General features: G+C 47.4%; 1 protein-coding gene across 1 annotated transcript in view; it reads left to right on the forward strand.

The window, feature by feature from the left end:
- Nucleotides 1-16,258, forward strand: part of Herc2 (HECT and RLD domain containing E3 ubiquitin protein ligase 2) — a 171,143-nt gene extending 154,885 nt beyond the window's left edge. Inside the window, 12 exon segments of the mRNA XM_085682685.2 lie at nt 602-693; nt 1,090-1,229; nt 4,634-4,821; nt 5,345-5,542; nt 7,620-7,703; nt 11,168-11,309; nt 11,467-11,661; nt 12,320-12,432; nt 12,962-13,152; nt 13,819-13,924; nt 14,215-14,427; nt 15,353-16,258. Coding sequence (XP_085538811.2) covers nt 602-693; nt 1,090-1,229; nt 4,634-4,821; nt 5,345-5,542; nt 7,620-7,703; nt 11,168-11,309; nt 11,467-11,661; nt 12,320-12,432; nt 12,962-13,152; nt 13,819-13,924; nt 14,215-14,427; nt 15,353-15,625 — 1,935 coding nt within the window. The 3' untranslated portion in view covers nt 15,626-16,258.
- The last annotated feature ends 6,722 nt before the right edge of the window (nt 16,259-22,980 follow it).

Consider the following 22,980-nt stretch of genomic DNA (forward strand, 5'->3'; position numbering starts at 1 on the left):
GACACTGTGTGCATATAGGGTCAAAACAGGTTGCAGAATTGCTAACTGGGCATGTTAATTATGCTGACCTGGACAGACGGACAGGACCCCTGCTGTCTGGGGTTGCTTCCTTGTGGGTCTTGGAATTTGACAGTGCATGCAGCAGATGAGGACAGCACAGAGCTTATTAGGGATTGGTGCCTGCTGTCAGTCGGCCTCACCTGCTGATGTGTCCTGGGCCTTACTGGGCCTTCTCACATGTTTCTGTTCCCTTTCTGAAATTACTTTGGTTGTATTGGATGTTAATTTTAATATTATATTAAATAGTCTGCATGACAGGCACACACTTTTAAAACCAGCACTCAGGAGGTAGATCTCTGTCAGCTCAAGGTCAGCCTGGTTCACAGAGTTTCAGGACAGCCAAGGCTACACAGAAAAACCCCATCTCAAAAAACTGCGTGTGTGTGTGTGTGTGTGTGTGTGTGTGTGTGTGTGTGTGTGTGTTACGTGGCTGTGGATTTTCAGAGTTCTAATATATTTAGTTACATATCGCTGATTGTAGCACTCAACAGTGATCATGTCAGAACCTGTCTGATTGATTTTTTTTTTTTCCCCTTTCTAGATTGATTCTCTCACTGGCCTTGGAGTAGTTAAAGTGGAATGTGGATCTCAGTTTTCTGTGGCTCTTACCAAATCTGGAGCTGTTTATACATGGTATGTCAGATTCTGTTTGTGCAACCTCACTAAATCCATAGCTTCAAAGAATTTAATTTCATTTGGGTATTTTGTTTGTGTACTGCATGTGTGCATGGTGCCCATGGAGGCCTGAAGAGAGCATCATATTTTTTGGAACTAGAATTAGAGATGATAGTGAGCTACCATGTTGGTGCTAAGAATTGAACTTCGGTCTTCTGGAACAGCAAGTTCTCTTGATACGATGAGCCGTCTTTCCAGCCCCTAAAACCATTGAAACTGCTTTGACTACCTTCTTGTTGATTCTGTGCCAGACTGTGGTACGGATGCTGGCGTGTACAGCTTATAGCATGAAGGTGGCAGGGTGGAATGCAGACGATCATAGTCCAGTAAGTTCCATGCTCTCCTTTTGTGCAGGGGCAAAGGTGATTATCACCGGCTGGGCCATGGGTCTGATGACCATGTTCGGAGACCTCGGCAAGTCCAGGGGCTGCAGGGGAAGAAAGTCATTGCTATCGCCACCGGCTCCCTGCACTGTGTGTGTTGCACAGAAGATGGTAAGTGCAAGCCTGACGTCACAGAACCGAGGCCTGTAACGCTAGGAGTGTCTACAGCAGCCATTGTCAGCCTGTGGCTGGTGACCCCTTGGGGGTCAAACAACTCTTTCCCAGGAGCTGCATATCACATGTTTACACTGTGATTCATAACAGTGACAAAACTAGAGTTCTGAAGTGGTGAGGAAGTAATTTATACTGCAGCATGAGGAGCTAGCTGTATGAAAGGGTCTTAGTGTTAGAAAGGTTGAGAATCATTGTTCTAACATAATTTGTAACACAGTTAATAAAAACTCAGAGAGAGAAATTGGGGTTCGACCTGAAGGTCAGAAAAGCCAAACAGTCACCCTCTAGCTCACCTCTACCTCAGTCTGAAATGGTGATCCTGCCTCTAGGAATCTCAGAATGAGACTGTGTCTGAGAGTTGTCTCTTCCCGTCTTATATTCCTCTCTAGTGCTGGGACTAAAGGCGTGGACCACTATGGCCCAGTTTCTATGGCAACTAGTGCGACTTCTGGGATTAAAGGCATGTGTCACCACTGCCTGGTCTGTAAGGCTAACCAATGGGGCTGTTTTACTCTCTGATCTTCAGGCAAGCCTTATTTATTAAACTAGAAATGAAACATCACTATAGTAGTTCAGAGACTGAGGGTAGGGTTGGTCCCATCATCTCAGTGCCCAGTGTTGCACTCATGAACATGTCGTTGCATGTGACTATGCAGAAAGGCCTGAGATGCTGTCCTTAGACAGGCGTACTGAGTCAGCCCTTGGCATCTGGGAACTCTATCCGGACAGTTTCCTCCTCCAGATCCTGAGTGGGGCTCACTGAGCCTGAACTGTTTATATAATGTGGTCTGTGTGACGTGTTCTTTCCTCTGGGGTCTGGAGCTTAGAATGTGCCCAGTGACTGTTGTCTACCCCAGTGAGAATTCAGACTGTGGTCTGTAGTCACCATCCTGGAACCAGTGTTCCCACGTGTTATCCCGCCGTAGGAGGACAGTACACACGTGTCATCCTGCTGTCGGAGGACAGTACACATGTGTTATCCCGCCGTAGGAGGACAGTGCACACGTGTCATCCCGCTGTAGGAAAACAGCAGGGTACTGTGCACCTCCACTTAGCCTTTGTCCCAGGAGTCCCTCTTGCCTGGTGCTGCCCCGTGTCTTTTCCCTGTTGCACATCCTAGCTGTGAGTGTAACTTCACGTTGAGGCTTATGAGTAAGTCCTAGAAGTGGACTGTGGGAGGTTCTGTAGACTTTGGCACAGTAGTCAAAGGGATCGTCCAAATGGTGTCAGGGCTGCTGAACAGCCTACATTGCCATTTGGAAATTACTGTTGGTTAGTGGGCCATCTCAGGTGGTCGCTAGATCGTTCAGATCAGAAAAGGGTGGATGATGGGATGGGCCAAGGCATATCCTCAGGTGTGGACCTGAGGAGTGTAACATGAGGGCCGGCTTGTTGGGGTTTCTGTTCCCGCCCGGTACCCCACAGCCGGCAACTCCCAAGGAAAATCAATCACACAGAGATCTCTATAAGTTATAAAGCTGATTGGCCCATTAGGTCAGGCTACTTATTAGCTCTTATGACATATGTTACCCCATTATCCTTATCTACGTTAGCCACAGGGCTCAGTACCTTTTTCAGCTGGGCAAGTCACATGCTGCATCTTTGGTGGTCTGCGCAGGAGTGGCTAGGGAGTTTCCTGCTTCCCAGAATACTTCCAGTCTCTTTGCTCCACCCCTACTTCCTGTCTGGCTTTCCCGCCTATACTGCCTACCTGGCCAATCAGCGTTTTATTAAAATATGATTGACAGAATACAGACAATTCTCCCACACCAGAGGAGCCCTTGTTTCTTTAGAGAATGATCTAGAAGATAGATTCATGTTCTAAATATGGTCATTAAAATAGAGATGCATGTTCTCCAGGCCACCTTACTGATTGGAGTCAGTAAACACGTATGTTAAAAGCACACATACTTGTACTTTATTTCTCTGGTTAAAGAGTGCATTCATATATGTTTCCCAGTTCCATTCAGCACCCTGGGGTTCATTCTGGCTTGTTTGCTTTCCACATGTGTTGTAGGAGGGCTGCTTGTTTGTTTCTGACTGCCCAGAACCAAAATAATCACACAGAAACCATATTATTTGCAATACTGTTTAGTCAATAGCTTAAGCATGTTTATGGGTAACTCATATCTTAAATTAATCCATCTCCATTAATCTGTGTATCGCCACGAGGCTGTGGCTTACTGGGTAAAGTAAAAGTTCTGGCATCTGTCTCTGGCGGGTCTACATGGATTCTCCTGACTCTGCTGTCTTTCTCCCAGCATTCAGTTTAGTTTTCCCCGCCTAGCTCTGCTGTGCCCTATCACAGGCCCAAAACAGCTTCTTTATTAGCCAGTAGTATTCACAGCATACAGAGGGGAACCCACATCACACATGTATGACCCCTTCCCTCTTGGAGATGAATCTGGGTCTGTGCATCTCCCATACATTAGTTTATTCATTCAGTACTGTGTGACCAGCGTCCTGGGGTAGTTTTTGTCCTACCTTCTATGAGCTCTTGTTTTGTCACAGGTTGCCACACAGGTAGATGCTCCGGGCCTTCTTTTCTCAAACTCAGTGCCTTCCGTACCTGTGTGCACCTCTGTGGAGACATCTTCTTAGAGGTGGTGCTCAGGCACTCACCCTGTGGCTTTAGAGCTGAATTCTTGTGCAGGAAGGAGCCAGACATGGGCATATTGCTTTTGATCACACAGCAGTCCTACTTGAGTAGTGACTGCATGGCCCACCCTGAGGAGACTGCACGTGGTGTTTCCAAAGAACATGAGCCTCACATCCGCTCTGCTTAGCACATGACCTTGCCCGTAGACTGTTTCTATGGCAGTGCTGCACTGTTTGCATCCAGTTTGGGCCAAACAGTATGATCAGTGTTGTGACTGATGGAACTTATGCCAAGGTTATGAAGAATATGGATTTTGTTCATTTTAGAAACGAGCTCTTCTTCCTCTGTTTAGCATTCAGGAGCTGGTTAGGTTTTTAGGAATATTTCTTGATGTTTCATGTTCCTTGTCCTGATGGAGAAACGCTGCTATTGCTTCCCTGGTCCAGCACTAATGGACCAGACCAGAGAAGGGTTGTTGACCAGCAGGTGCTGGAGAGTCCTGAGATGTATGCTTTCCTCTGGATGTGTGATCAGTGTGCAGTGATTTCTAGTTGATGCTTAGAGAAAACACAGAAGGGCAGTCAGGTCTGCAGTGTGATGGGGACACTGGAGCTGTACACTCAGGTCTGCAGTGTGATGGGGACACTGGAGCTGTACACTCAGGTCTGCAGTGTGGTGGGGACACTGGGCTGTGTGCATTCGTTGTTTCTCTTATTAAGTTCTTTGCATTTGCTTCCTTTAGGTGAAGTTTACACGTGGGGTGACAATGACGAGGGGCAGCTAGGAGATGGAACAACAAATGCTATTCAGAGACCTCGATTGGTAGCTGCCCTTCAGGGTAAGAAGGTCAACCGTGTGGCCTGTGGTTCTGCACACACCCTTGCCTGGTCAACCAGCAAGCCAGCCAGCGCCGGCAAGCTCCCTGCACAGGTCAGTGCTATCTGGATAGCTGTGTCAAATGGGCGCACACTGACAGTAGGCATCGTGCAGGTCAAACAACAAGACTCATTTCTGAGTTATGTATTTGTAGAGGTGTTCACTATAACAGTCAGTTCTTAATGCCACAAAACAATGATATTAATAACTGTAGTATTGGGCGGGTAGCATAGCTCAGTGATAGAATGCTTACATGCTTGGCATGCACTAGGCCCTGGGTTCAGTCCCCAGCAGAACTGAAAAAGGGGTAGAGGAAAAGGGCCTTAATGCTGATACCAACCAGTCAATAAACTACATAAAATAACTGATAGTGTATGTGGCCTATGTATTTCTTGGTAAATACTTTTTCTGTAAACTAATATTTTTAACAGTTTTTGGTATTTAAACTGTTTGCCTCAAATAATCCAACTATCTAGAAAGAGCGTGAGGAGTTTTACAGGCAAATGTCAGAAATCCTAAGATTGTTTTGGCTTTCTGTGCTTTTCCACATGGACTCAGCAACACGTTGATGTTTCAGGTGCCCATGGAGTACAACCATTTGCAGGAGATCCCCATCATTGCCCTCAGGAACCGACTGTTGCTGCTGCACCACATCTCAGAGCTCTTCTGTCCCTGCATCCCCATGTTTGACCTGGAGGGCTCTCTGGATGAAACTGGACTCGGGCCTTCGGTTGGGTTTGACACTCTCCGAGGGATCTTAATATCTCAGGGAAAGGTACTGTGTAGCAGTCTGTGGACAGGGTCTTTTCCTCACAACAAATTTTATTCTGGGACTATAGATATAAACTTTATTTCATTTAGCAAATGGTCTTTGGGTGTCTTCTACATGCCAGCCAGTTCTAAGTACTTAGAACGTATTTTTAAAAAAAAAAAAAAAAATACCAGCCATGTGCTTTGTGGTTTTCTCTACCTGCCTGACCTTGAGGGATGGTCATCAATCCCACTGACACTGGAGGGGGAATCTTAGGACAACATGGGCAGTGGTGTTGGGGTTCCTCCATGTGTCCAGCAGAGGGCTGGAGGTTTCCCAGGGATGGGGAATAGACAGAGTCAGGATTGTTGCCATCTAGAGGGCATGGGATAGATTTTGACCCACTGACATTCTTTTTATTAATCAGAGCTCCCTACAAGGAATGTCAGGCTGAGAAGTGAAAGGGTAAGCTATTGAATTTCTGGTGGACATCTTAGTGTGATCTTAGAGGGCAGGTGTGGAAGCTTTGTGTAAGAAAAAGAGCACTTTTTTTATGGTCTTTGAATGTTCAAGACCACTTCGCTCTGACGGGCTGAGTCTTTGATATATGTTGTGCTCAAGGAGTATAGTCTATTCTTACTGATAAAATAAAATGTAGATGTTTTAGAGTGTATCCAAACAGTTACCCTCTTTTGAGAGGGGCTTTGTTGTACTGAACAGGAGGACCGTGTGCTTTATGTCCACTGTTCCTGAGGGTGTCTAAGGGAAGATGTTCTTTCTGCTGATAGGTGCAGGAAGAAACCTAATTTCAACTGTTTTTCCAGTAATTAAAAATAGCAAAGTCGATTCTGTCATTTTTACTTTGTTTTGTCTTTTGAAGAGAGGACAGTAGGCAGCAAAGGGGAAGAACTGAAAAGGTAGCTGCACCCTCATGAGGTGGTGTGAGAGCATCTCCTACAGATGCTGAAACCTCTGGGCAGGGGCAGCATGGACTGTGGTGTGGGGTTCTTCAGTGAAGCAGTAACAGGAGAGGGCAGCGTGAAGTGGGCGTCTGAAGGGCCCCAGCAGCTGAGCAAAGGAAGGAAGTCCTACTGCTTCTAACTCAGGGTACCAGCGAGGAGTTGGGTGTGATGATAAATACTGTAATCCGCAGGAGAATTGTGAGTTTGAGACCATCCCAGGTTATGTAATGGGTTCAGGGCTAGTGTAAGCTGACTAGTAGGAGTTGGAAGACCTTTTCTTTAAAAACAAACAAAACAGAACATTTCCACCAGTATCACTGGAGAAGAGCCAAGACAACCAGGGATTCAAAGCAGGAAAGCCTATTTTGGGGGAGGAACTTAGCTCCAGGTGTGAGTGGGGTGTGTAGGAAGGCGGGTGAGGCTATGCATGAGGCATGGTGCTGCTGTTTCTCCACCTCTGAAACCAAATCTTACCTCTAGTGCTTCTTGGATTACTTAATGTCTCTGCTTCTGCTGTCTTGGGTTGGGATTTTTAGGAGTCAGATCTGAGCAAGGGGCTAAGGATCTGTAGGAGGCCTGTGTTTCTACAGATTTCCCCTTCCCAGCTCTGAAAAAGGGTACTCTTGTGCCTGAGACCCACTACTGGCTCTGTTTCCTTTGAATGCTCCTCACTGTCCCTTCTGGTTGATATCCGAATCCTTAGTGTGATGCGCACACTGTCCTGGCCATCTTCCTTCTGGTTTCTTTCAGTGTGTGCTTACAGTGTGCTCCCCACCCAGGTCTGACTCCAGCTGCTCTGTGATGCAGCTAAGAGGGTCAGCATCAGGCCCTGCTCCACTCTTCAGTCTTTTGGGCCTGTGTTGGGCAGGTGTTTGCGAAGCTCCAGCCCTCCTGTCTGCTCTTTCTGAGAGAGCTGAGTCTTTGCTCAGCTGTCAGTCATGCTTACAAACTCTCTGGTGCTCTACACAGCTCTCCAGGCTACTTGGCTCTATTGCACACCCTGTAAACGAGAGCCATTTTATCTTCTTAAGGAAGTCTGACTTTCAGAAATAGAGGATATAAAACAGTGACATGGCTTCTCCTGGCATGCCGATTTCTATTTCAGACCCTATAAACTCTGTCTGTTTTTCACGTTTTAGGAAGCAGCTTTCCGAAAAGTAGTGCAAGCAACTATGGTGCGAGACCGCCAGCATGGGCCTGTGGTGGAGCTGAACCGCATCCAGGTAACTCCCTTTCCCAGCCTGACAGCTGTACAGGTGACGCTTCCATGGTATAAGAGGTGCCTAAAAGTCTCGAATGCAGCACGGAGAATAAAGGTGCAAGAGGTGCCCTGCAGTCTCGAATGCAGCATGAGTAGTAAAACCTGGACATAGATCTGGGTCAACCTGAAGACCAGAAGAGCAAAGCAGCCAAGCCACTAGAGAAGTCTTACCTCTGCCAAGGCTGGGTGACTGCAGACTAATCAGCCTAAGCCTCTTTCTCCTCTCATTTTATATTCCCTCTAGTGCTGGGATTAAAGGCGGGTGACTCCCTTTAAAGTAAAATGTGAGGCATCACAACCTGGATTTGCTTCTGCACTGATCTTGTTTAGCCCAGGGTAGCCTTGAACTCACAGGGATCTATCTACCTCTGTCTTCCAAATCCTGGGATTAAAGGTGTGTACCACCACTGCCTGACCTCTAGTGGCTTAGCTTTGCCCTTCTGATCTTAACGCAAGCTTTATTTATTAAAACATAAATAAAATATCACTGTAGTCTTGGGGAAAATTAGCACTCCTGGCTTAAGGAGCAGGCTTCCTGCGTGTAGTGCTCTGTGATGCAAGAGGCTTTAAGGAGTTGCGGGGTGAGAGGGAGATTTTTGTTTATGTGAAAATAAGAAAGATTTACTTGCCATAACTCAAAAGCACAGGCAAAGAGAAGTTTTTAAAAGGTAAAGTAAGGAGCAGCCGTATTTCCCTGCAAGGTGATAATGCCCGTTCTTCTATGTGGCCTTTGTATATTTGTTACAGGCAAAGCTAGGTCACTCTTGTTACTTGTGGTTCTTTTACATGTAACGGTTCACATTCCTTTGAGCCTTGTGAGCTCCTGATTCTGAGTTCTCCAGTTTAATGAGCCAGTATTACTAGTGTCTCATGAAAAAGAAGGGAAAAGCAGGACGTTTCTGAATTACACTGCTTCTAAGCACACATACACATATACTCTGACAATTTTAATTAAAGCTACAGAGGAATCCCAGTTAGTGACTGTGGCAGTGCATGGCATTTGACATTTAGTACGCAAATGAAATTAGCCTCGCCTCTTAGATCAGAAACAGAGAGCCATGAAGAACAAATTCTTTGTTACTCAACCTTTGTATTAACACATGATTTTTACCCTGATGTTGATTACATGACAAGAATTTTTTCTGAATTGTACTTGGGGGCATTTTGAATTAAGAGATCAAACTCTTGCCTTTGTTGGGCAGCACATGTGACCGCATTGGTGGAACTGGTGTCTCTAGTGGTGCACGTCACAGCATCGAGTGCTGGCTGTGAGTTGGTCATCTAGTTCCGCAAGTAAATGGCTGTTTAATTAACTCCATAAAACAGCTTTTATTTCCCCACCTTGAATGACGTGCATTCTAAAGTTTGCAAGACAAGGAAAGCTATACATTCCTGAGTCAGGTTCCTGTCTCAGGCAGACCTACAGGCTCCCTAGAACCGGGAGTCTCACTGGGGAGTCCGGGACTGGAGGTGTCAATGAGGCCCTGACTGCCTGGAGCCTGGAGTCCTGCAGTGGGCATGCTGCTGCTTGCTCTCTTTGTTCCTTGCAGATTTTCAATAATACCTGTTTCCTACTTGTCTTTATGTCCTTAATTTTGTCTTAAAAGTGTTCAGTATGTTTAAAAGTAAAACTAACAGGTGGCAAAAGAAAAAAAAAAAAGGCAGACATCCTTAGATCGGTCGGTGTACATTGTAGCCTGACATTTGGGGCTCCTCCACCACCCATGATATTTGGGCATCAGAGCTTGCAGTAAGTGCAGTGTGATCTGAGAGTAGAGAGATCTCCAGATGTTGGAAGAGAATTGTTTTTTTCCACCGAAACTAGTCTCTTGAGGTAAAGATGTAAGAAGTCAGGATGGCAGCACTGAACCGGACTGGCCATGGGGTTGGCATCTGCAGTGGTGGGGCACAGCAGCAGCTCGCGGAGACTCGGGAGGGATTAGCACTGCCCACTGCCTGGGAGAGTTTATCTCCTGTTCTGTAGAATGAATCTTTGATCTCCTGTATTGTGTGATGAATCTTAGATCTCCTGTTTTCTATGATGAATCTTAGCCAGCCCCCCCACCACCACCCCACCCTCTTTTGTACTTGGTCCCTCTCCTGCTGAAACCTGCTTCTTTTCCACAAGACCTTCTGTACTTTGATGTTGTTGATGTTTGTGTGACCTGCTGGATTTAATTGGGGTTATTTATTGGGTCACTGGGAGGCTTACCAGGTCCAGGTATCAGTGACTATCCCATTGGAAAAAGTGGCACCCTCTGCTCCTAGAAACCATAACTGTTAATAAACTCAGGGAGGGTTGGGACATCGAGCCTCTGGTGAGGTTTTTATTGTTAGGAAAATAATGCTGTTTGATACCATAAAATTCTGAAAAATCAGTATCCATAAAAAGTATTTAACATGCTTTTTTTGGTTGCGAGGGTGAGGATTTGGGGGGGGTGCTGTTGAGACAGGGTCTTTCTGTATAGCCCAAACTGACCTCAGGCTCCTACTCTCGCCTTCGCAGTGCTGGTACCACAGTGTCACTACTCCTGGTTTAAAACACTTTAAATTTACTGCAGAATTCACTCATGCTCGCTTTGGAAAATTCAGTGGTCGGCTAATGTCCCCTGTGCTTCTGTTGACCAGAGAAAGTGCCACCTGTGTGTTTGCCGATTGTCAGTTTTGTAAACGTGTCCACCTGTGTGGAGGTTTACCGACTGTCAGTTTTATAAACGTGTCCACATGCTGCTCATTTTTTTGGTAAGATGCACAGACTGCCGGGCTCCAGTAGTTGGTGCTTTTCCATGGCTGGTCTGTGCAGCCTGTTGCTGTCTTTCTGAAGCTCGTCTCCTCTGGAGACTGAATCCCTTTCAGGGTTGCTGTGTAGTTTATAGGAAGTAGCCTGTGTAGGCATGTGGCTTAGTGTATGGACAGAGACAGGCCATTCTGTAGGAAGTTGTGTTTTTGTTGTAGTCTCTTAGTTTATAGTCTTAATTGTGGTTCCTTGTGCTCTTGAAGAAAACTAGTGATTTAAGCTTGACCTGGAATTCATTGGAAGTTGAAGATGGTGTGGTTTTGCTGGAGGACTCACAATACAAATACATTTGCATGGCCAGTTCTTCTCACACTTAGCATGCTGTCACCATCTCACATCTAGGAGTGGGGTGCAGGCTCATAGCACCCTTCTGTTTTTGTCCATGGATTTGTTTGTTTGCTGGAGGTAGTAAGGGAATTGCTCCTCCTTGTGGGACCTGCTTATGGGAGAAATCACCCAGGTATTACATAGCAGGAGCCACAGTGTTGTGAGGTGGTGGGGGTCGGTGTCCAGGTGCAGAGAGGGTCTCAGAGTACGGAGTGAAGGGGAGCAGGCTTCTCTACAGCCGCTTCCCAGCTGTGTGTTTCTGCCGCCCGCTATCTCATGCTTTTCTTCATTTTGTCTCTTAGGTTAAGCGCTCCAGGAGTAAAGGTGGGTTAGCCGGTCCTGATGGCACCAAGTCTGTTTTTGGGCAGATGTGTGCTAAGATGAGTTCCTTCAGTCCTGACAGCCTACTCCTTCCCCACCGAGTCTGGAAAGTCAAGTTTGTTGGTGAGATTTGGCTGTGCATGCTCGCTTGGGGGAGGGCGGCTGGGGGACGGTGAGCAGAGTGGTGCATCAGTAGCAGGGGCAGAGCGGCCACTGCCTGGTGCTGTGCCTGTAGGCGGCTTGGGTGGCCTGTGTGTTGCTGATTCTCCTTTCCTTCTAGGTGAATCTGTGGATGACTGTGGGGGTGGCTACAGTGAATCCATAGCAGAGATTTGCGAGGAGCTACAAAATGGACTCACTCCTCTTCTGATCGTGACTCCCAATGGCAGGGACGAGTCTGGCGCTAACAGAGACTGCTACCTGTTAAACCCTGCCACCCGGGCACCTGTGCACTGCAGCATGTTCCGCTTCCTGGGTGGGCCTCTCGGTCGTCTCCATACACTCTGTCCCAGCCTCAAGTTAATGCAGGGTCTCTTGTTTATCTCAGGCAGCAGGGGTGGAAGGGATGTGCAGTGATGTCATGCATTTTACCAACATTATGGAGGAGAAAGATTCTGCTCTTCCTCTTGCATTTAGTGTTAAGGACTTGATAGTGGTGAGCCCTCAGAAGTTATGGCCGTTCTGTAGGTAGGTAGTGTGTGACTATGTGCTTGAGGCTAGATGCTCTCTTTGGCATGCAGAGGAGCCGAAATATTAGGTTTGCATTCCAAACATATCTGAAACTCAAGAATGCATGGGAAGAGATGGCCTTTGCAGTAGGCCGTCCGTGCAGGGTAGCTAAATACCCACGTTAGTGGAAGAATCCATCTCTTTGCTCTGCCCTCAAAGGGACAAGAGTTGGCTTACTGTGGTTTAACCCCGTGTATTAAAAGAATATGAAAAGTTAGAAACTTGTCTCGTAGGAAGAAAAGGAAGTAAGTTTTGAGTAGGACTTGCTGTAGGGTCCAGCTCTCACTGGTTTAGAAGGCTCCATGACGTCAGTACAGAGCTGATACTCCAAGGCATGTTTGAATGAGCGAGAAGCAACTTCTCATTCGTTCCAAGTATTCTGACCTTCTGTTTTGAATAACCAGGGGTGTTACTGGGCATTGCCATCCGAACCGGGAGTCCTCTGAGCCTGAATCTCGCTGAGCCTGTGTGGAAGCAGCTGGCTGGGATGAGCCTCACCATTGCAGACCTCAGTGAGGTGATCATCTGGGCTGGAGTTCTTGTTAAGGGGTTGGGCTTTTCTGGGATCTGACCTACCACCCGTGGGTGTTTGAAGGCAGCTGGCCCCTGACCACATTCTAGTGCAGAGCAAAGTATGGGTGTGAGAGAGTTGGTGTGCTGTGCACTCTCTGGTGCTCAGCAACAAGGAAGGTCAATGTCACATGCTACACCTTAGGCTCCCAGAAACAGGGACTGGTAGGACAGTCACAGCCTGGTGTCCCTGGCTCTTCGTGCCCTTCAGGGTTTAGGGGAGTGTCTGTCACCTACCAGGCACAGTTATTTTCTCAGCGGTTAATTTAAGAATTCTCTGGATCTTTCTTTAGCTCCTTGGGTGAAGTACTTGTAGAAATCTTTTGGGGGGATTGGGAGAACTTGCCATACCCTTGTATTCTAGAGACACTCAGAGGCAGATAAAGTCAGGTATGACTGGGCGTGCTTGGGAAGGACTTGGATCTGTGGTGGGGACCACCCAGATTTAGCATGTATGCTATATTTCTCTTTGACAGGTTGATAAAGATTTTATTCCTGGACTCATGTACATTCGTGACAATGAAGCAACTTCAGAGGAGTTTGAGGCCATGAGCCTGCCCTTCACAGTGCCAAGTGCCAGTGGCCAGGACATCCAGCTAAGCTCCAAGCACACACACATCACCCTGGACAACCGTGCAGAGTATGTCCGGCTGGCAATAAACTACAGGTTTGTCATCATCTTCCCTTCAAATCGTTTTGACCTAATAAATGGCAAAAGTAACAGTTACTTGGCTATCTGCATTTTTCTTGATGTATCATATATAAAACTATGCTAATTTTTCTTCAGCTATTGCTGATCTTTGTTAGGAGTTTTATTTGGCAGCTAGGGTTCAGAGTACTTGTTATTCCCACCTGAAATTTCTAGGTTTCAGTAGAATAGCAAGGGAAATAGAGTGTGCTCATTTAGAGGACAGTCCCAACAGGGATATCAGGCCTCTCTGTGCCCCTCTATCCTTTCTTTGTCAGCTCCTCGGGGACAGGGACACAGTGGGGCCGTGTGGGCACAGAGTAGCCTCCACCAGCCCAAGTGTGCCTATACCTCGGCATTAAAGCTCTGGTGAGGTGTGGCACCATCAGTGCCCAGCACTGCCGTCAGACAGTGCCCAGAGTGTGTGTGGCTGTAGTTAATCCTGAAGGTGTGTCCTGTGCACCAGTCTAGGTGAGCTCTTAGGTGTTGTGTTTGAAGACCGTCACAGAGCCCTCCTCTGCTCCTCCCTGGGGCGTGTGTGGTAGCAGTGCTGTGTGTAATGCTTGGTACCAGCAAGACAAGGTGCCCGGTAAACGTAGGCACAAGTGTAAGGAAAATTTGGTTTTTGTTCGTTTGTTTTTTAAGACTCCATGAATTTGATGAGCAAGTGGCTGCTGTCCGGGAAGGGATGGCCAGAGTGGTGCCTGTGCCCCTTCTCTCTCTCTTCACTGGATACGAGCTGGAGACAATGGTACGTGCTGCCTTGTGCTGTCTGAACCTCCTGGGCACGCTGGCCCACTCGTTATTTGATCCTTTCCTTAAACCCTTGCATTTGGAAAGCCACGACTTGACTATGACAGTAAATGAAAGGAAAACACAGTGTGCCCCCTTCACTGCCTGCCCACTAGATACTGAGGTTCAGGGTGGTGCTCTTGTTCTCCTGGGTCTGTAGGAACCTTATTAGAGAAGAAGAAAAGGGCGATCCTGTTGAAATGAAAAAAGACGAAGTATGAGCCTGCACTAATAGGTTGTCTTTCCTAGGTGTGTGGGAGCCCAGACATTCCACTGCATCTTTTAAAGTCAGTGGCAACGTATAAAGGGATTGAACCTTCTGCATCCTTGGTCCAGTGGTTCTGGGAGGTGATGGAGTCTTTCTCTAACACGGAACGCTCTCTCTTCCTTCGCTTTGTGTGGGGCCGGACAAGATTGCCCAGGACCATTGCTGACTTCCGGGGTAGAGACTTTGTCATCCAGGTAGGCTCCTCACCCGGCTTGCAAAGCACTGTGCTGACATCGGTAGAAACGACCTGCTGCAGACACTCGAGAGAGCAGCTTTTGTGAAATGAAATGGAAAATATCTAACTTCTATAATTTGAAGTCTTAAAACTTTACAGTTACTGATCTTGAATACCATCACATGTTTTTGCAGAGTGTGCTAGTGTTATAGCAGCATACAGATTTTGGACACATGTATTTCATAAGTGTTTGTTTGATTTTCTAGTTGGATCAGGTAGATCACTAAATACTATGCTTACTAAGAAAATGAGACTGCTCATACATTTGAGAGCAAGTTTGCTTTGTCTTAGAACTCAATAATCTGATAACTTAAATGAGCTCAGTTTGCCTTTTAAGGTCACTGAGGTGGGTGAACCAGACTTACCACTCTCTGTCCTGGTAGCAGTGGCTCAGACACATCTGTGGCTGGACTATGAAATCCCCATCTTTCAGGACTGTCTTTGACAGCAAGCAAAAGCTTTCTCCTAAACAGCAGGGAAGAATCGTGCTTGCTGCCTAGTGTCTTGACCTGAAAGTGAGTTGACACTCTTCAGAAAGAGCATCCTCTGGTGGCCACGTGCCCTTTCCTGGCTAGTGCCAGTTGGGTGACAGGCTTCTGCCACACCGTTAGGAGATGATCGGCCAGGCTGCTCCCCTGGCCTCCTGCACATGACTGCTTGGTGATGGGCAGGAATCACAGTAGCATTGTTTGCTTCTTTTATTGCTGGCCCTAGGAATGAGTTACTTTTTTTCTTTTTTTTTTTAATTTTTAAAATTGGTTAGATTCTACATTTTCTTATATGTTTTTATTTATAGCCAAACACATAGCTTCTGTGAGGCTGAAGTAAACCCAGAGTTTCACTGCCCCTCACCGCACTCTCTTATTTAATATTTCCTCCAACAGGTCCTAGATAAATACAACCCTCCGGACCACTTCCTTCCTGAGTCCTACACGTGCTTCTTTCTGCTCAAGTTGCCCCGGTACTCCTGCAAGCAGGTGCTAGAGGAGAAGCTGAAGTACGCCATCCACTTCTGCAAGTCCATAGACACGGATGACTATGCCCGCATAGCGCTCACGGGAGAGCCAGCTGCCGACGACAGCAGCGAGGACTCGGACAATGAGGACGCGGACTCGTTTGCTTCAGACTCTACCCAGGACTACCTGACCGGGCACTAAGGGCTATTGCGGCTGAGCAATGAGGAAGAGCAGTGCTCTGTAAATTGTAAATGTCGAGTGCTTTGGATGAGGACTGTCACCTTTTGAGATGTGTGGAAGAGCGCCTGGCGGTCTGAGATGAAGCTCCGTGCGGCAGTCAGCAGGAAGATGGCCTGTGCGTGAGGAACACTGTGGGTACTTCTTCCCGTGATGCTGCACTGCCTGTAGGGCGCAGGGTTTCCTGCGGCGTGGATGTTCATATGACAGCATCGCCCATAGCCTTCCTGCTTGTGGGTGCAGTTGATCCCCTTTCCTTTGCAGTGTCATCGATTGTATATTGAACATACTGTGTAATGATGAAATCGTATTATAAATATTTCAACTAATTTTACCCTGAATTTGTTTATTAAAAGCTTTTTGAACATTAAATTATTATTTCTTGGATGCATTTAGAAGTTGCAGAAAACAAAAATGCATTCATTCCCCCTTCCCCAGGTGTATCATTTTAGCATATGCATTATGTGATTGGAATTGAGGCGTCTCGGTGGACAGTATGATCATTTCTATCATGGAAAGTGTGCTATATTTAATGCTTGTGTCATGTATATGCCAAAATTTTAATCCCCTATAAATAAAACATGTGTCACAAAAGTATAGGCTGAGCTTTCTTAACCAATCAGACTAGCGCATGTGGTTCCACTACAACCAAAGGACACTCCGTGACGCTCCTCGGGGCCCAGACGGCCGAGGGACCCCCAGAGCTCCCTCCTCTAATTTTCTTTCCAGACCTGCCCTATGCCCAGTTCTAGTGCCTGTTCCCCTGGCCTGGCTCAGGTGCACCCTTGGTTCTCTTGGCCATTGGGTAGGAATTGCTGTATATGGTGAGCTCTCTGCAAACGGAAGAGTAGAGGGGCAGCATAGAACTGGAAGATAGGCCTAACACGCTAGATCTTGAGATCGGGTGCCTGATGGAGGCAAAATTTTTGTAGTTTACATTAGAAGGCAACTTTTGCAAAAATAAACTGTAAACTAAGAGTGAGATGCCTTTGATTGTCAGCCGCAGGCTCTTCCTTTAGGCCCAAGAGGATACCGGGAGAGCTACACCTTAGCGTTTAGCTCTTCAACCTCATCCAACTTAAATAGATCAAAATCTGTGCAGAAAAATCTACAGTAACAAAGGTGGGCCATCTAAGGAGTACAGTTCTTCAGTCACACTTGACACTGTCCTGTGAGACTACACCAGTATTTTTAATTGTGGATTAGTTGATTGGATATATCGTGTTTTTGTTTTGTTTTACTAATAAAAGTGGTAGTAGATTACATATTTAGAATGCACATAAACCAGCAATCTGCTTGAATTCATAAGAAGTGTGGTGCCTGCAATAATCTATTTTCCGTTAATTATAACAAAATACTGAAGCTGACTTAATTTCATGTAGAAGATATCCCTGCACCCAGGAGCCTGAGGCAGGAGGATCGTGGATGCAAGGTCAGCCTGGGCTACTGAGTGAGGCCTGTCATGACTCTTTCTGAGGAGGTGTAAAAAATAAAATTCCATTCACCTCAGGCACCAGCAGTCCTGGTTGGTAAACTGGAGAGTGTATGGGGTGTCAGGAGTAGGCATGCAGGACTCAGAAGACGCTGCACCCCTGGGAAGTCCCTTGGGCAAATGATGGGCAAACCACAACACTGAAGAGCAGCGGCAAAGCGGCATGGGCTGCTCTGTGTGGGTCACCCGGTGTCCTTGTTTTCTGCCGTGGGATAAATCACTCTGGCCACAATCGAGTTATTTCATCTTCCAGATCATTGTCTAGGGGAGCAGAGGCTTGCCACCTGCTTAGGGGTGGCACCCGCTCACAGTGGGCTGGGCCCTCTTGCATCAATTAGCAATCAAGAAAATGCCCCCACATACATACCCATGAACCAGTCCGATGAAGGCAGTTCTTCATTTGAGGGAACTACTTCCCAGACGTGTCAAAATGACGACCAAGAACGGCCATCACACCTGGGCAGCTTACAGGAAGCTGCAGTACTGAAGAGCCCCTCCCAGGCGTTGCTTTACCGCTTGTAGAACCTCATGGAATGGAGAGGCTTCATTAGGATCTTGTTTGAAAACCCTGTCAGTACCGTGAGCTTCATGAGCCCTCTCCAGCCATCCACGAGTAAATAGTAGTAGTCCTGATTTCACGGGGATAATTACAGCTACCCTCATTCAGGGCAGCAATGGTTGTACTCCATCTGGAGGGAATATATGTAACTCTCCATCTTTTTTCTGCCCCTTCTTCTGTAGTTGAGTCTTGATGGGTACGGGGCGATCGGAGTCTTTCTTTTGTTTCTGGTCGGCCATTGGGCTGCTAGGCTCCACAGCAACAGACATTCCCCGCGCTTCGACTGCATAGGCGTGTCTGCGGTCACTGCCACCAGTGAGATAACTGCTTTCCACTCCACTGACAGCAGTTGTCTGAGGACATAGACACAAATGGTTAGACAATAAGTTGATAAGCTCATTACACCTATTTAACAAGGCAATAGCCGTAGCCACCACACAGGGTGTTAGGATTTTCCTGCCTCACGCTGACGGTGCCAAACACGAGTCCCTCCTGTGGGCCTGGCTTCAGCTACAGTTGGAAAGGAACAGTTAATTCACTACTGCAGCAGCAGGAGCATCTTGCTAGACATGCTAGCAGTGCAATACGCAAGCGCCCATAGCCAAGCTGGACGCTGGTGGCAGTCCTGCAGCCTGCATGCCTCCCTTTGGTACTAGAAATGCCAGCCCACAGAGAGCTGCTAGCTCAGACCCAGCCTGGTTTTTCTGTTTTACATCCTGCCATATAGTGTCTTTAGTGACGGAGTGTATCAGGATTTCTAAAGGTCCATTCCAAGCAAGTGAGGATTGGTTTGGGAACTAAAGCATCCCTTGGATAACTTACAGGCTGCCACACTCCTGGAATTACCTCTAGGTAATTGTTCGTCTCAGATACTGAAGTGACTTAGGTAACATCATCTTGTCCTGACTCCGTTTTGTGCTTGCTTAGACAGTCCTCAAATTTCTACCCCACAACAGCCACATCTGCCTTGGCGACACATTTGAGAGTTCCATGACCTTGGCCCAGAAGTATTAGCCAAAGTAAGACATGTTTATATAAACTTAACATAAACTAAAAATAACTACAGATGGTGAAAATGAATGTCATGTTGTGGGAAATAATTACTATGTTCTGCCAGAAATGAATGTTTCAAGGTTTACTCTGACCCTCATCTAGCGTCCATGTAAATTATGTTCTTCATAGTTTTTGCCTGAGAAAGGTGGTTTTCCTGAGCCTCAGTACCTAGAAGCTTTGAGGCATGAGCTGACTCTTGGTCACTGGCCAATAAAGATCACTTTTAACCAGCATGGTTGTCTGTATCTTTCTTGCCCGGGTTATTACAGTATAGCCTCAGGAAGGTGATTTTGGATATGAAGGTTCATAGACTCCATGAGCCACGTCAGCAGTGTGAGCCACCTTGTGAGTCCCAGGTCTTCAGGGCCTTGCGCACCCTTCCCTCTCCCCCCCCTCCCCGGGACGGGATGCTAATGGGCTGCATCTCTAGAGGGCCCTCTGCACAGAATCAAGATAGTACTAACCGTGACTGTGACCAACCCAAAGGGAACACACAGCGGACCCTATCTCAAAGGAGTGGGAGGGAAGACAGTGGGAAGGGGATGATTGAAGGCAGCTCAGCTCAGGTGCTTCACAGAAGTTAGGGGCACAAGGCATGCACATGCGCAGTAGAGTCACAGCTCTAGATGAGCGCCAAGGAAAGATTGATTGGCTCCTCCGTAAAAAGCCTCGCGTGAAAGAACTGAGTCAGGACCTAGCTACCATCCTCTCTTCTGAGGACACACGGTGACTTAAGGGCTCTCCGCTAACCTTCACCACTCAGCTCCTTTTACTCTGGACATTGCCTATCGAAGACTCAGTTCTAACACACGAACCCTTAGGGGACAGCCCCAAATTCAAAGCATGGCAAAGTCTCATGGACTTCACAGTTATGATCCCCGTCAACAGCTGATTTCTCTGCATGGATGGACTCCACCCTTGTCCCCAGCAGACAAGTTGCCTGTTTTCCCAAGACTTGGTCAAGAGTTCTATGAACTGGTAGGTGTAGGAAGTGTCACATCAGGTTCTCGCGAGAAGTGGGGGAGGGGGCTTTTCCTGACAGAGGCGGGGAGAGGCTCTTGCTGCCAAACCCAATGACCTGACTTTGATCACTGGAAGTGCTGGCGACTGCAAGTTGTCCACGAGTTACACCCTTCCTGTGGCAGGTGTATACACGCACAGACACACAAAATAGTTTAACTTTTTAAATGAGTGATGGGGGCGTGGGATAGGGTTAGGGAGGGCACTTGGGAGGTATATAATAAAAATGTTTGGATTCATTTATGAAGTTATCAAAGAGTAAATGGTGGTGACGGTTTTGTTTGTTTTTTTAAACTGACCAAAGGCTACATGTAACCCAGGGGCTGAACAAGAGGGTTTGCAGTAGCAATCCCTGGCTTATATTGTGTTCAATGGATGTGATTTTGCCTAGATGGGTTTGTTTTTGCCAGCAAGGTCTGTGCCCAGTCTGTGGTTACTCCCGACTGTCCACAGTAAGTATCACCCTCAGGTTTAATTAGACGTCTAGGCCTTCTAGTGAGAGCTCTCTAAGTCCATGTAATGTACGCTATTTGACCTGCAAACCCATTCCTTTGAAGGAGAGAGGTCTGTGGAACGGGGTCCCTTTTAGAAATGCTGGCGTTCTTTGTGAAATCCTCTTTGAACGGCTTTGAGATCAGTTCGTGGAGCTGACCGGCTGACTCCAAAGGCACCCAAGCCTGAGCCATGCGCGGGGCCTCGCTGTGCACAGAGAACCACTCACAACCTCCACACGGATTAGTCCACCAGAGCTGCCAGGGAGCATGTGAGTGTGAGATTCCCGGGAGCAGAAGCTGGCCTTGTAGCCTTGGGTCTTGTGATCCTTTGCCAGTCTCCTTGGTGAAACTCAAGTTCTGGCATTAACATAAGCTCATTAGTGACAGCCATGGTCACTGCCTAAGCATTTCTTTCCTGACTCAGATCGCATCATTGAGGTAGAATCCTTTTCGGGTGAGAGAATAAGGCAGCAAGGAAGCTGTGACTGCAGGGAGTGGCAGGTGCAGTCAAGGAATCCAAGCCCCTCCCTCTGCGCCCCCTCCCCCACTGCAGGACGTACTGTAGTGAGTCACCACCACCTCTAGCAGAAACCAGCCCTAGGGGCTTCTGACCTCAGGGTCAGGGGTTCCTGTGAACTCCCTTTTCCTGCTGACTTTGTACCAGCCACACTAGAGAGGTGGTGAGGCTAAAGGGTTGGTAACCCGGCCAGGAGCATGAGGCCGGAAGTGAGGAGGGATGGTGGGCCAGTGAGTGGAACAGCCTCCCCGGAAGTCTCAGGAGCCTCTTCCTGGCTGTTGGAGGGACCCCAGCCATTTCTGTCTGCAGAGGTGTGCCTTGGGCCGTGCAGGGTGAAGAGAACCTTCTCATACAAGGGGCCTGGCCTCCCTAGGTGTCCCTCAGGATAGCTCCAACCCTTCCTAGGCAATTGTGACACCCCAGCTCTGCTATGAGTGACATAAGCCACATGCTCTACACGTTGCCACCAATATGGGATTCATCCGTGGCCTCTTGTGCCTGTTCTTGCCAACATATCTGGGTGGCCATAGGCACTTGGTTGGCCATTTGTCCTGGCAGGATTCCCTATTTAGATAGGTGTGGTCCTGGTACTGAGGTCCCAGTGTGGATCCCATGACAGTTAAGAGCAAGAAAGGAAGGCTGCCTTCATTGGATCACCTACACACTAAAATACATGCACATACATACTCACATCCTGAGCAAAGGGATTCTATAAACATGCTGGGACTTACATCCGGGTATTTAAAAACAACCACTTTTAGGTACAGGCTTGATTTTAATGTTACAGCTATCTGCCCCGAACAAAAAGGAATGCTTGTTTGGAATTTCTTTCTAGAATGTTCCCAGCCATTCGAAGACATGGTCATATCTTGTTTTGTACCTGAACCCTTTCTTGCAGTTCAGGAGAAAACTGAGATTGCTAGGATTGGCCCTAATCACTTCTGACTAAGGGAGCCTGTTCTCTTTGTAAGGCTCCTAGGTGACCCCTGAGTTGTGCCCTTGCAGAATTCAAAGGCTACCGTTTTCGGTCAGTACTCACTCCTAGCTGCCAAGACTCTGCCGTCTAGACACTCCCCTATCAGCCATGAGAACTGATTGCTCTAGCTAAGAACGCTGGAAACAGATGGTACCTAAGTGGCTGGCTATTGATCGCAGAGATTTTGTCTGTGGGAACCTGATCACGTCTCTCCCCAGAGGTCCCAGCCTATTGGTTTAGTGCATGAAAATCTGGTTGTCTGAGCCAACCCACAGCAGGGGTAGGAGTTTCTCCAGGGTTAAGGTCATATAGTTCATCTGCAGAGTTAGGGAGTGGAGTCCACGGCAAACAGTCGCCAGCTACACAAGCAGGATCTGATGTTTGACAATGTTTGCACCATTCGTGTTTATAATCCTTATGGCAGACCCCCAATGCTTTCTGTCCCACAGCCAGGTTGCCATGCATAGCGACCATGAGCCTGGTGTGGACCTGATCCCTAGGCAGCCTGGACTGGGACATCTACAAACTTCTCAGTAGGGGCGACCACAGCAAGCTTGGGCTCTTTTTCATGCAGAAATGGGGTGTTGGTGTCCTTGTGCTGTGGACACAATGGGTCCCTGCTGATTGGGCAGCCCTTATCCCCCCATCACTGTGTAATGTGCTTCGGTTTAAAGCCCGTGTCTTACAAACGTCTAGCGGGGCTCTCAACCTTGGCTGGAGAAACTTCTTCTGCAGTGGGCAGCAGTCAGAGGGCTGAGAATGAGTGACTGGGGGTGCCCAGCCCTAATGGGGCAGGTATATCAACCCCCACACTCCAAGGCTCAGAGAACGTGGTAGAAGAGGGGACAGAAAGACCATATGAGCTGGAGATCCGTGAGTAGGCTGCGAAAGGCTGTCTTCTGCATGTGACTTGCCTGTTGCACGCGTGATCTCACTGCAGCCTCCGTTACCTATGTGTTTGAGATCAGCAGGCGATACTAATTGAACCCAATCAGTTATAAGATAAAAAGAGATGATATGAATGGGGGAAGGGATGTTTGGGGGGGTGTTGGGGTGGACAGTACCAAGAAACATTGTATACAGGTATGAATTGTCAAAGAATAAATAAACAATATTTAAAAAGTAAAAGTTAAAAAAAATTGAGGCTGGAGAGATGGCTCAGTGGTCAAGAGTTTCTGCTGTTCTTGCAGAGGACCCATGTTTGATTT

Source organism: Myodes glareolus, chromosome 24 (assembly GCF_982192425.1).
Source record: "Myodes glareolus chromosome 24, mMyoGla1.1, whole genome shotgun sequence".
In the NCBI taxonomy this organism is placed as follows: Eukaryota; Metazoa; Chordata; class Mammalia; order Rodentia; family Cricetidae; genus Myodes; species Myodes glareolus.